Here is a 14,263-nt window from a genome sequence, read left to right as displayed (position 1 = left end):
AAGAAGACTTTTAGTCCCAATCTGTACCATCAGCACGATGATGATGATGATCGGCTGTAACTGTGTGCAATACCCAAGCCATGTTGTAGTGCTATTCTGAGTGGCATCTGAAACGTGCAAACCCTGCACATACCAACGGGTAGCTCTGTATGTACTGTATTGTCTCTATTCCTACCTGAATAACAAGCGCCATCTGCTGGCTTAAAGGAAAAGGGATTATATATTGTGGCTTAACATGCCCACACAGGGCTATTCACCGAAATGGCTCTTGGGAGACTTTCGTCCTTGTATGAGTCCAGCTCTGAAATAAAGCTGTAACTTAATAATTAGCCACCTGGTTTCAAACGCCATCGGAAACACCCAGGCCCGATTTTGGATAGACCCCAAGTTTGACTGTTGAAATTTAGATTTTATTTTTGTAAGGGTTTGTGAATAGTTCCCTTGCATGCACTTTATTTCAGAGGCTTGCTGTGATAATTGGACCTACAAATTTACCCAAATGGTGAGCTTAACTGTGAAAAGTAGGTGTAAGTTCATAAGATGTGACAATAACCTAATAACAGATGTTGATGGGGAAAGGTACAAAAGCACAGAGAGACTGAATTAGTCCAAACAAAAAGGCCTCAAGGATTGTGTTGAAATAATGCTTGGAAAATTGGACAGTGAGAGACCAAAAGTCAATGAACCAAAATTGGTGTGTCAGAAATTAGGCCTAATTGGTGGGCAAAATAATGAGGGGGTGGACTATTCCACCCATCACTCCCTTTTGGGGTCTTTAAAGAAAGCGAATGTGGAGAGAAAAATTGGCTACTGGACTGAGCTTCACCATCCTGGCTGCCACCCCCACCATCTCCTGGGACCCTGGACCTTCTTCATCCCAATCCTAAAAGTTGTCTTGACCAAACCAGGCCAAAAACAGAACCCAAATAACACTGCCACTTCCTCCGGCTCCAGCTAAATCCCAAATATCACATGGGACTTGAGACTTTGTCTTTCTCTCTTTTCTCCTCACCCATGTGTCCTTTTCCTTCTCCACCTTTTTCTCCTCTTTCCTATCCCTCTCCTTTTTCCTTTTGTCTAATTAAAGTCTGGTGTAGTTGGCCAGCACTGCTGTAAGCCTGTGACCAGAAAGGGGCAACTAAAATCAATGCCCTAAACAGCCCATTGCTGGAATAAGTTTGCCAGCTCTCAAAGTGACTAATAAAGCAGTGTGCTGTGCCTTTGTTTTTCCAGCGGAGACGTTGCAAGTGAAAGTCAAACACCTGAGATGGAAGCTGTATTTTCTGTATTTGCTGTTCTTTTCTCTCTTCGTGTTCGTCTGTCTGTCTCGTTTAGTTTTCTTAGGAAATGGGATCAGGCTTTAACAGCAGCAGCAAAGAACGCACCATCCCATTTCAGCAAACTTCTCTTTCCCCCAAAAAGGACAGTTAATACCATCTTTAATAGCATCTAAAAAACCTGTCAAACAAGGGGTTTAAAAACTAAAAACTCTCTCCAGCTAAAATGAATAAATTAATATATATTGTTAAAATGAAAGCCTTGCTTAATACTTTACATTTCAAATGCTTTAATTTTTTCCTTCTTTTCTGTATCTTTAATAAAAGGTTAAAATAACATTTAATGGTTTGCTAAGTCTCTGTATACCAAACCCCAAACCTTTAATGTTAAACCGTAACAGGGTGGTCTTAACACCTTAACTCTTTAGGCCCACGTATTCCAGCTGAATTAATACAACCGGCTGCTTTGGGGTCACATCCTGGTTTAAACAAGGAATTTTGTTTAATGAACAGACTTAACATGGAACTCTCTTCCTGGAGCGAAGAGTGTTTGTTAACGGTGGACCGCTGTTATGGCTGCATTGGTGCTCCCCAGCACTTGCCAGGTCCCTGTCTCCTATGGGTTCAGCCCTTGCTCAAGTCGCTCTAGAAGTACTTTTTTGCCACAGCAAGTTTGAGGCAAAGGGCTCCTAGCTCTTGCAGAGGGCTGCCTGTTACCGTGGTTGCCATTCAGAGCAGCAGAACCGCAATTGTGGAATGTACCTTAATTTTGCCATATCTATTCTCCAAGTCAGAAAACTTGCCCACTGTAACAGCAAGAAGGCCCTGAATCCTCTTTGCTCCCAGTAGGAGTTGAGGGAACTCAGGGCTCAAAGGACTGGGCCCTGACAGAGTAAATCCCACTTGGAGAGCGTAGCGCATGTGTGTGAATAACCATTGCAAACCCACTGGTGAGGTTCTCATGTGTTGTGCCTCATTTTCAGGGCACTGCTGGAGCAGATGGCCTGCCAGGTGACAAAGGAGAACTGGTAGGTGTCATTTAAACAAAACAAAATTAACATATCAAACAGTGGGAGCCCAGAGATTAATGAACCAGTGACTATTAAAACCTGCCAGCGCCGAATACACGAGGGCTCCAAAGGCTAGTTACACTATCGATGGTGAAAAGAGAACTGTGTCCTGTGAAACCAAACCAAGTAGTCCGTTCACCATCAGCACTGTGCCCATTTTAGTTTTACTAGTAAAACTAGAGGAGGATTTCTCACGTGTATAGCCAGGGATTCATCATTCATTATTTCTGCCCCTCAGGGAGATCAGGTGCACTGCACAGTGCATAGAAGCCGACAGTCCCTTCTGTTCTCGGGTATTTAGGCTTTCCACACCTCGGTTCAATGGAGGCTGTCACTGCCAGGGAGCTAAGTTCAGCCCTGATATATGTGGGTCTAACGATGAATCCCTGTCTATAGAGGTGAGGAATCCTCTAGTTTTACTAGTAAAAGTAAACTGATCCGTTAAAGTGCAGTCCACCCCTGAACCTGTTTTATCCCCTTACCTTGAGCCCTCCACCCTACCCTTGCAACCACTCTTGCTGCACCCTACCCTCCAGCAGTAAGAGGAATTGCACTGCTGAGCAGATGAACCCAGCACTGTTCTGCAGATCTTCAGGGGTCCAGTGTTTCTCAACCTTTCTGGGCTCAGGATCCATTTGTAAATGTTTATGGCTTGCCGTGACCTGGGGGTGGAGGTGCTGGAGTGGTTTCAGTCAGATCCTGCCCCCTAGTGTGTGGGGGGGTTGGGTCCTGCCTGGCACTCACCCCGCAGTGACGGCTCCTGTGCTGTGGGGCTGGCTGCGCTTGGCTCTCAGCATTGCAGTTGTACGAGTGGAGTTGTGATCTGGCTCACGGGGTTCTAGTGCCACTCACTCAAATTTGGCCTACTCGGACTCCCGTCGTCATGACAGCTGCGCTAAATCTGAGTGGCACTGGGACCCCAGAGGTTGCAGTGCCCTGGAGCAGGGAGGTGAGCCCAGCCAGCCCCATGGGACAGGAGCTGCCACATGACCCTTTGAAACATTCTGGTGACCAATTTTGGGGCCCGACCCCCCCAAGTTGAAAGATACCAGTGGGGTTATCCTACCCCATCAGTGCCCTTTGGCTTCCTTGGGCTATGTCCCTGTTTGCAGTATTGTTTGCATTGATGTAGGACCCACGGACCCTGTTCAGGAATCCCGTTACATTTGGTGTGGTACACAGCAGTGGTCCCTGCTTCCAAGAGCTTAAGGATCTGCTTTTAGATGTTTACTTTGCAACTGATTATTGTTCTTTAGAGAAGAATAAAATCAAACTTCCCCTTTTTTTTTTTGTAGGGTCCTTTTGGCCCCCCGGGACAAAAGGGAGAGGTAAGTGTCATCCATTTCAGACTGAGAGTCACAGAAATGTTAAGGAAACAAATGTGCTTGTCACATCCCTGTGTAGCTTCTGATCTCATTGGGTTATGCAGCATCAAGGGTGGCATTGTCTCTTATTTGGGGCTCTGGTCCATTAATATAGCCATTAGGTGACCCTTGGTGTTGACCTTTGATTTTTCATGCACACTCTGGGGCCAGTCTTCAAGGATGGGTACCGAAGTTCTGTGTGTAAATCCCACATCTGTCAGTGGGAGTAGAAGCTCAGCAATGCAGAGTGGGGGAGTGTGTAATGAGCCCTGTCCAGCAATGCACTTAAGCACAGGCTTAACTTTAACCACAGGGGTAGTCCCCTTGATTATTGCTGAAAATGCCTAATGTGGAAAACCATTTATTCAGAATTCTTAGCACGTCACTTTGTGTTTCCCAACCCTTCTTGATGAGACAGAAATTTGGCCCTGGGAAGGCTAAGATAAGCAGCACCCTCGAGAAGGTATTAATTGCTCTGGCTATAATGCTGACATACCACAAGGCAGGAGCAGTTAGGTCTCCACGCTTGAAATCAAAGGCCCTGTCCACGCTACAGTAGAAAGCAAGCGAGAATCAGCGCTGTTGGTTCTGACATGGTTTCTCTTCTGAGAACCAGGCTGTAAATCTGCTAGTGTGTGGCCTGTTTGTCACTAGAATGGTTTGGATACTGTTGCTGCTAGCACTGTTTGAACTACAGCATGGATATGGCCTAAAGCACGCATACTAATCATGATCGACATGTGAACCCGTAAATGCAAGATGAGGAACATACATGGTCAGCATAGCCGCTATGTCAGTAAGAGAGAAAACAAGGAAGCTGGAAGAAAAGCTTAACTAAGAAATACTGTGGAAGAATAACAATATGCTGAGCCTCCAGTTTTAAGCTGTTTGTTTTTTCTTCCTCCTTAGTCCGGAAAAAGAGGCGAGCTGGGTCCTAAAGGTATACAAGGACCTAACGGGACTTCTGGTGTGCAAGGGATTCCAGGTCATCCAGGACCTATGGGCTACCAGGGAGAGCAAGGTATCCCCGGCATTACTGGAAAACCTGGCCCTCCAGTAAGTATCATCTGTTCCTTGAGCACCGTCCTGCATTGGACATGGATGAATGGGTAATAGGCAGTACTGGTTACGCTGGACTTTGGGTGCAAGGTTGACTGTGTTTGGAATAAGTTTACAAAATAAGTTTTTGCCCCTTTGTTCACTAATAGACAAGTCTTACAGTACTTGCCGCATCGATAACTGTGATGGGTATTATGAAGCAAATCAGGCTAACGGGCTGAGAGGAAAGATCTCCTTTGCTATAAGTCAGTAAAGAAATGGTCCTTAATGGCAGAAATAAATAAAAATGCCAGCCTCTGGGAGGCTGGATGGTCAGGGAATTTGTAATAGGATATGTAACTTTGTAACTCTAGGTTGCTGTTCAAATCTGGTGCAGGGGAGAAGTGAATGAAAGTTACCATCTCATGGACATTCAAGGTATGTCTACACTGCAATATAAGCCCAGGGTTCAAACTCAGGCTTAAGCCTAACCCCAATTCTGTCTACATACAAATCACATTAACCCCGGGCTCAGACCCAGGGTCCCAGGACCCCACAGAGATAGTGGGTCTGATTTGAGTCAAGCTGGCTCAGGGTTCAAGCCTTATTGCTTTGCAGTGTGATGTAGCTCCACTGGACTTGTGCTCTGGAAGTCTGCCAAAAATATCCCACAATCCACAGGCCAATTTTTTTTGTCCTCTACATAGTCAAGTTTTGTGGACAGTCCAGTTTTCCCACACTACACCATGAACAAATGGCGAGAGTGGCCCCATTCTAGGAGGGCACTAGGAAGTCTGGGATATGGGTGAAAGTGAGCCCGGATAATGTAGTGCCAATGCAGCAGATCCAAGGTTCAACAATTCCTACCCTGGGATTACAAATGTGTATAGACCAGAAGTGGGCAAACTACGGCCCGGAGACCATATCCGCCCTCCAGATGTTTTAATCCAACCCTCAAGCTCCTGCCGGGAAGCGGGGTCTGGGGCTTGCCCCGCTCCAGCCGGGGAGCAGGGTTGGGGTCTTGCCTCACTCTGCACGGCTCCCAGAAGCAATGGCATGTCCCCACTCCGGCTCCTATGCACAGGGGCAGCCAGGTGGCTTTGCATGCTGCCCCCACCCCAAGCGCCGCCCCCGCAGCTCCCATTAGCTGGGAACTGCAGCCAATGGGAGCTGTAGGGGAGGCTCTTGCGCACAGGGCAGCACACAGAGCCGCCTGGCCGTGCCTCTGCATAGGAGCCGAAGGGGGGACATACCGCTGTTTCTGGGAGCTGCTTGAGGTAAGCGCTGCCCGGAGCCTGCCCCAACTCTCTCCCATGCCCCAACCCCCTGCCCCAGTCCTGATCCTCCTCCTGCCCTCCGAACCCCTTGGTTCCAGCCCAGAGCACCCTCCTGTACCCCCAGTTCCTCATCCCCAGTCCCACCCCAGAGCCCGCACTCCCAGCCGGAGCCCTCCTGCATCCCAACCCCCAATTTTGTGAGTATTCATGGCCCGCCATACAATTTCCATACCCAGATGTGGCCCTTGTGCCAAAAAGTTTGCCCACCCCTGGTGTAGACCCTCAAGTCCTAGATTAACAAACCCAGAGTCTGTTAACTTGAGTTCTGCTAACCCTGGACTTACATTGCAGTGTTGACATACCCTCAGAGGCTTGTGTGCAATGTGTTTGGTGTTCTCAGGCCAGTTTCCAATGGACAAGTGTCCACATCACCAAAACTACATCACAGCTGGTATTAATGGGTTTCCTTGGGCTAGTCCCATCAGAAGGACCAAAGAATTAATAGGGTATGGAGACTGAACTACCTGCTTGTCCCTCCAGGGTAGGGTTGAGTCACACTGAAATAGTGTTGAAGAAGAATGCACTGACACTACTTATGTTACTCCTGTTCTGTGAATAAAGATAGACTATCTCCAAGGCTGTCAATACAGCACTAAAATAACAAAAAATGTATATGGATAATAGGAGCTTGGCCTGCCTTCTATAATTTGTCTTAAGGGTAACACTAAACTCTGTAAGTCTCAATTGCTAAGTGTTCTCAGAGGGCAATTGGTTTCAGTGTGTTAATGTTGGCAACTGTTTGGTCAGATCAGAAAAGAAAAGGCCTAGTCCAGTGGATTTTAACATTATGGGCCAAGGATTAAAGGGACTTTTAACCTGGACTTCAGCTTTGCAGGTGCAAATGACTGTGCCCAGAATTGCAAATGAGGGCACAAACATGAACAAATTAAAGGTCACCAGCAGTAGACCGGCTTCTAATTTTGCACTTCCACCACTGGCATTTGTGCATGCAAATCAGGTAACTGCACATCTGACGAGCAGATTTGCAGAAGCAGTTTATTTGTACAAACAGGTGCACACACAAAATTTGCGAGCACAGAATTAAGACCCATTTCCAAAAATGTATACCTTTTAAGGATTAGTTTCCTCTCAATGTGATGTGGTGTTAGGAGTTACCTGCATTCATTGGGGTTAGATGTGATGTGTGAAGTCATGTTTGTTCTCCATAACTGTGATAGCACTAAGAAAGTGAATTGATAGCAGTCAATAACTTTAAAATGCAAACGTGTCTCCTGTTGGGTCATTATAGTATTACTCACATTAGGTTATGGTTTATTATTTTCCCCAAGCTTGAGTTTCACTTTTCAATAAAGGCCAAATAAACAACAAATTAAATATATGACTTGGAACATTAGCACCACAACATTCCCACTAACTTTAAAATCAACTTCATTAATATTACCACCACCCCAGGACCTTAAAGCTGAAGGTAATATTTTCTGAAGAAACTACTCTTTCTTCTTAATAAAATCTCTTCTGCTTTATTTTGCAGTCCATTAGAAATAAGTGTCTTTCAGGGATCAATAGTTTGATGACAATCAATAATATGATTTTGTGTAAAGCAGGATTCTTTTGTTAATTGCAGGGCAAAGAGGCCAGTGAACAACATATAAGAGAACTCTGTGGGGGAATGATAAATGGTGAGTATAACTGGGAGATAGCTGAACTTTAATTATTGTCTACATCAGAGTATAGCTACACTTTATAGTCGGAGAGCACTTGTTTCTATTTAGTTTAACTATGAATGTAATAATCTGAGCCATTAGGAATTCCATTGCAATGGGACTTGTATTACTAACCAATAATTACAAAGTATAGTTTCCATTCACTGAATGGCTCATTGATATAGTTGCTGTGTTTATGATGCCAAAGGTCATGGGATTTCAGTCCTGATAGAGCAATAAAGTATTGCTTCAAATAAATTATTTTATGTCTTTTGTATGTTTTGCATCTTGAAGATTATGTTTCATTCATTTTTTGTGGTGGAAACTAAAACCTGCAAACCTGTTTTAATTATTTGAGTATTAATTTCCATTAAACTTTGCTTCAAAATTATTTAAAGTGTTTTCATTTAGTTTAGAAATAACATGAAAGCAGAAAAAATTCATCAGTTTGCAAAGTGTTTAGAAGTTCCTGAGCAAAAACCCCCACACAAGTCCAGAGGTTTACTATAATGAAAAACCATTTTTTGTCATCTTATCAAAATGCATTCACCTGGTTCAGCTCAAGGCACCCTCTGGTTATGGGTTACCAGGACAGATTCTAACTTCAGATGTGCATGTAGCTTCCACCGAGGCCAGTCGGTGTTGTGAGCATGTGCATCTGAAATAATTCTACCTGCACTGTGCAATCAGTTTTTTTATTGGTGGAAATCCAGAGCCTATAATCTTCTCCTTTGATTGGATACACTTGGTGGCAAGTGTCACATACCAGAAAAAGGTTTTCAAACTTCAGACACAGGCAGAGGCTAAAAGAACTTAGTTTTGGTTTTGTTATATTTTTTTTCTCAGAACAAATTGCACAGTTAGCTGCTAATTTGAGAAGGCCCTTGGCTCCTGGACTGATGGGTCGACCTGGCCCAGCGGGTCCCCCAGGTCCACCTGGGGCAATGGGAAGTGTTGGTCATCCCGGTGCTCGTGGTCCACCTGGATATAGAGGGCCAACAGGAGAACTTGGAGACCCTGGTCCCAGAGGTGAGTGAGATGAAATCAGAGGCAGCCTAAAGAACCTGTTCCTGCTCCCTTTGAAATCACTGAGAAAACTTCAGTGGTGCAGGAACAGGCTCTTGGGAGGTTACAGTAGAGGAAGGGGTCAGGATTTTCTGTATTACAGTGCACTCCATTGATAACAATCACTGATATATGAATCAACTGCATATAGTGATCAAAGCCACTGGGATTAAATCATTCCTATACTAAATACTCCACTTGCAAGAATCTACTGCTTATAAGAATCAAATCATCCAGGATGGATATGCGCTGCAGCATGTGCAGCTGCTGAAGCTCCAGCCATTAATTGGATAGCCATTCCACTATCTCCCAGTTATACGCACCATTAACAAAGTAAATCCTCACCACTGTGATATATTGGGGTCTAATGAGGAATGAGGCTTGTCTTGGGGATTTATGACCACTGTCCCCCTGAACTCCTCCCAGTATTTCCCCCTCCTGTTCCTGTGCCATCGTCCATGCCATTTGTCTGCAATAGCTTCCTCAGTAACACAGTAGAACTTCAGAGTTATAAACACCAGAGTTACGAACTGACAGGTCAACCACCCCTCATTTGGAACCGGAAGTACGCAGTCAGGCAGCAGCAGAGACCTTTTTAAAAAAAAAAAAAAAAAAAAAAAGGAAATACAGTACAGTGCTGTGTTAAACGTAAACTTTCCTTGTGCCTCTAGTGTGAGAATCATCCAGCCATGATGGCCAGTGCAAGTCTGCAGAGTGGTTCACTACAGCACTGAGGTCTGCCCGTGTTCTCAAATCCATAAAAACCCAGTCACCTAGGGTTTGAGGGGAAATCCTGAATTTTACCCATAAATAGCAAACTTTTAGGACAAAAGACCTTTAGCACCAGCCTAACTTCTACTGCAAAGTGACACATACCTTTAAGACTAAGTATAACTGTGTGTTTCTTAGAAGCAAGTGTGTTTGTTGTTTTCCTTAAACAATTAATTAAGATGGCAAGTTTAGACAAAGTCGGGGAGGGGCGGACAAAGGCAGAGTGTGCTGCATCTCAAGGCTACTTAGACTTGAGCCTACAGACCTTACTCACATGAGAAAATACTGCAAGATTGGGACTTTGTTAGCTATTTACACCTTACAATTAATGTGCAAACATTGCAAATTGGTAACAGTTGCTGAAAGCAAATCCAGCATTTGAAGATTTTCAAACTCCTAAATGTAATGTTTAGATCCTCTGTGATACATGAGATAAAACACTAGGGGGCAGCACACTAAAGAACTTGGTTGTGCAGAAATTTAACTTTTGCTTTTGGGAAGCCACTAGTAAATGTCTCATTTAGGGTTGCCAGCTTTCCAATCTCACAAAACCAAACGCTCTTGTTCCACCCATTCTTAGAGGCCCCGCCCCCACTCACGCCATTCCCCCTCCTTCCATTGCTCACTCTCACCTACCCTCATTCACTTTCACCAGACTGGGGCAGGGGGTTGGGGTGTGGGCTCTGGGGTGGGGCTGGGGATGAGGGTTTTGGGAGCGTGGGAGGGGGCTCAGAGCTGCGGCAGCAGGTTGGGGAGTGCGAGTGGGTGCAGGTTCTGGGGTGGGGCCGGGGATGAGGGGTTTGGGGTACAGCGGGGCTCAGGGCTGGAGTTGGGATGCGGGCTTTGGGAGGGAGTTTGGGTGCTGGAGGGGCTTAGGGCTGGAGCAGGGGGTTGTGGTGCAGGAAAGGGTGAAGAGTGCAGGCTCTGGGAGGGAGTTAGTATGCAAGAGGGGGTTCCGACCTGGGGCAGGGGTTGGGGTGCAGGAGGGGATTTGCAGTGCGGGCTTACCTCAGGTGGCTCCCGGAAGTGGCTGGCATGTCCAGCTTCTTGGAGGAGGGGCCGGGGGCTTTGCACGCTGCCTGCAAGCACTGCCTTCAGGCGCTGCCCCCACAGCTCCCATTGGCCCTGGTTCCCGGCCAATGGGAGCTGCGGCGCCAGTGTGCTGGGCAGGGGTAGCACACAGAGCCCCTGCGGCTGCCCCTGCACCTAACAGCCAAACAAGCCAGCCCCTTCCAGGAGCCGTGCTGAGCCAAGACAGGCAGGGAGCCTGCCAGGAGCCTGCTGCGCCGTCGACCGGACTTTTAGCAGCCTGGTCAGAGGTGCCGACCAGGATCCCTTTTCAACTGGACACCTGACAACCTTGGTCTCATTATGATGTAATTTTGGAATGTACACAGATATGACCATTATAATTTGAAAGGTTTCATATACAAGCAGCTATACCAGCAGTCCCCAAACTTTTTACCTCACGCCCCCGTAACCCGTCTGCCCCCCCCCCCCCGAGCCAGGGCCGAGAGGGGGAGACGTGGACGGGGTAAGGGGGTCGAGGCTGGGGCCACAGCTGGGGCCCTGGAGGCAGCCAGGGCACTGGGCATGGAGCCCAAGGCACGGTGCAGTGCCCCTGGCGTGGGGCAGGGAGCAGAGCTGGGTGGCACTCCCTCCCCATCGGGGCTAGCAGCAACGCCCCCCTAAATGTTCCTCCACGCCCCACGGTTTCAGCTATACTAATTAGGGTAGTTGATTAGTGCTGCCAAATTTATGGATTCTGGACCAGATTTTCAAAGGTGCAGGTAAGTGCCTAATGGGATTTTCAGATGTGTCTAGGCCCTAACTCCCATTGATTTAAATTAAAGTTAGACATCTTGGTGCTTTTGGAAATCCCATTTAGGTGCCTAAACACCTTTGAAAATCCGGCCCTTTATCCTTAATATAAAATGATGGACAATAGTAAAGAGATCTGATTGGCTAATAAAAGTTCCAATAGTGAGAGTATGTGATATTCATATGCAGCCAATTATAATAAAAATGTAACTTTTAAATAAAAAAATAAAAGTAGTAAATTCCAAGAAATGCAGAAACTGCAAAATGTGCACACCTGGGGCTCAAATCTGGCAACTGAATCCATGCAGGCAGCTTCTTGGCACTAAGTTTTGCATTCCCTTTATGCTGACAGGATTTTCCCCTCCACATATAAGGCCTAACTTGGCTGTTCTCTGTAAATTATTATTTACATTTAAATGTCTTTACATCATTACAGGTGATACAGGTGAAAAGGGAGACAAAGGAGCCACTGGCATAGGTATTGATGGGCCTGATGGAGATCAAGGACTTCAAGGTAAGCTGATGCAGTATTTAGTATGATAGGAAAGTACCCAAATGACAGCAATATGGACTATAACTGTTTGTTCAGGAATATACTTTTATTTTTATGATAAATCTCCTCCTAGATGGACCTTTTCATAGTATAATTGGGACGATGTATTTTACGGGGACATTTTTACTGCACCTACAAATTCAGTAGAGGGACACAAGGCTAGAATAAAGGCTGTTAGAAGGCCTGCACTGCATGTGGTTTGTGCTATGACTGAATTCCTTTTCTCCCTACAGTTACCATGCTGATCTGGGTTATGTGGTAGTAGAGAGATGACTCTCACTGAGAAGCCAGTTTTGAAATGGGCAACCACAGCAAAGTATGGTAGTCCCAAAAACAAGCAGACATATATGTAGGAACAACTATGAATTGGCAAACTTCTGCTGTCAGCTATAACAGTGTAAATCCAAAGTAACTCCACTAAATCCAGTTCAGTTATTCCAGGGTTAGACCATTATAACAGAGCAGATTTTAGCTTGTGGCTCAAACCATTACCATATTTACTACAGATCTCTTATACTCCAGAGAGCCATAATACAGCACTATATATAACCCTCTTACCGCTTACAAATACCTACCTAATATTTTAAATTTTACATGTAAATAAAAGCCAGTATTTCACCCTAAACCATTTTTCTTTTCTCTTCTTTAAGGTCCACCAGGTGTAACTGGAATTAGTAAAGATGGTCGAGATGGTGCTCATGGTGAACCTGGTCTGCCAGGTGATCCTGGTGTACCTGGTGCAATAGGGGCTCAGGGAACTCCAGGAATCTGTGATACGTCAGCCTGCATGGGTGCTGTTGGAGGAGGATCCAAAAAATCATCAGCACTGAAACTGCAGAAGTGACTGAATATTTAAGTAAACAGTGAATTGTATGAAAAGAGTCAGGATCCTCCTAGTGATAAATGGACAAATATTCCTTTAATTAAAATGAATAAAATGGAGACTTTGACACAGTAATTCAGTTCCATGACACAGGAAAGCATCTGATGAAAACCTTTACTAAAAAGATGCTTAAAATTGTTTCCCCACCCCTTATTTTCCAGAATTTTTACTGCAAATCAGTCTCACTTTCCCTTCCTCCCCACTTTGTTGAAGAGACCTACAGGAGGAATTGTTCCTTTTACTGTCATCTCCCTAACTGTACAAAAGCTTGTGGCTATTTTGCATAAAGGCTTGACTCTATGCTCACTGAATTCAGTAGTGATTCAGGCACTAATTGAACATCATTAACCATGTATATTTGTTGTCCACCGTGAATTATCAGACTGTACCTCAAACATTTGCCATGACTAGTAAATGTTAAACCCTTTGCATTCTTGCAATCTAACTCTGCAAAGGGTGTAATGTATATATTATAATTTACAGGGGAGAGTTTTTGTATATTTCCATGTTATAACAAAGGATATTCAATAACAGCATCTTCACGCCATCTACTTCAGCTATTTGCACAGAATTTGTGAAAAAAATCCCAAGTCAGAAAGGATGCTCTTCTCAACACCAGCCAAAATTACTGTATGAACTATTGTAAAAATAAAATGAGATTTTTTTAACCTTTTTTTGTGATGTTGTAACTGTCATTATACACATCAAAGCTTGTTCTGCTAAACTCCATCTTCCCCCAATTGTTTTTATTAGAATTATTTCGAAATAAACTGCTGCAAAATTGTGAATATCCGTGATTTAAAACAGTATTTATTTTGGGGTGACTTTTTTGTACTATAAAACCTGTCAGCATCATCTGTTTTAAGAAATTAATAAAGCCACTTTTTCAGTTCATAAAATATACTATTTCTGTCCTGAACACTGCATCTTATTAACAAGTAGAGACATTACTACTCTTTTAATATGAAAATATTTTGTGCATTTAAATAATTCACTGTTTACAATATACCACTTTTGGACTAAAGCAACAATACAGGAAAATTGTTGGACAGTTTGTGCAAAAAGTATTTAAAATACTACTGTATTTTAAAAGCAATGCCAACAGCATTGTATGATTCTTTAGTCCTATGGGGATGTACGGTTCAATATGAACTTCAAATCTGAATTCCAATGCATATAATATTGTTTGTAAGATGTGTACTTATTATACAAGCACTAACCAATTTAATTTTCTCACTGTTCCAATTGCGAAATGGGCACTATAATGGCATCTTTATTTATTTATTTATTTTACATTTAATAGGAATGTACATTCATGACTGACTAAATACAATAGGATAGGTTGACTGTCTATAACAATTTCTAACTATATTATATCAAGTTAAAATGGATTTTGGTAGCTATTGCGAGTTGGGGGGGG

General features: G+C 44.3%; 1 protein-coding gene across 1 annotated transcript in view; it reads left to right on the top strand.

Annotated features, from left to right (window-relative positions):
• Nucleotides 1-14,211, top strand: part of COL9A3 (collagen type IX alpha 3 chain) — a 72,498-nt gene extending 58,287 nt beyond the window's left edge. Inside the window, exons 26-32 of the mRNA XM_074969596.1 lie at nucleotides 2,261-2,305; nucleotides 3,643-3,675; nucleotides 4,621-4,767; nucleotides 7,672-7,726; nucleotides 8,597-8,779; nucleotides 11,844-11,921; nucleotides 12,611-14,211. Coding sequence (XP_074825697.1) covers nucleotides 2,261-2,305; nucleotides 3,643-3,675; nucleotides 4,621-4,767; nucleotides 7,672-7,726; nucleotides 8,597-8,779; nucleotides 11,844-11,921; nucleotides 12,611-12,804 — 735 coding nt within the window. The 3' untranslated portion in view covers nucleotides 12,805-14,211. The remainder of the gene's footprint in view (nucleotides 1-2,260; nucleotides 2,306-3,642; nucleotides 3,676-4,620; nucleotides 4,768-7,671; nucleotides 7,727-8,596; nucleotides 8,780-11,843; nucleotides 11,922-12,610) is intronic.
• The last annotated feature ends 52 nt before the right edge of the window (nucleotides 14,212-14,263 follow it).

The sequence above is a fragment of the Natator depressus genome, chromosome 13, assembly GCF_965152275.1.
Source record: "Natator depressus isolate rNatDep1 chromosome 13, rNatDep2.hap1, whole genome shotgun sequence".
NCBI lineage: Eukaryota > Metazoa > Chordata > Testudines > Cheloniidae > Natator > Natator depressus.
The sequence above is the reverse complement of the archived record's forward strand: the minus strand, read 5'-3'. Positions and strand labels throughout refer to the sequence as shown.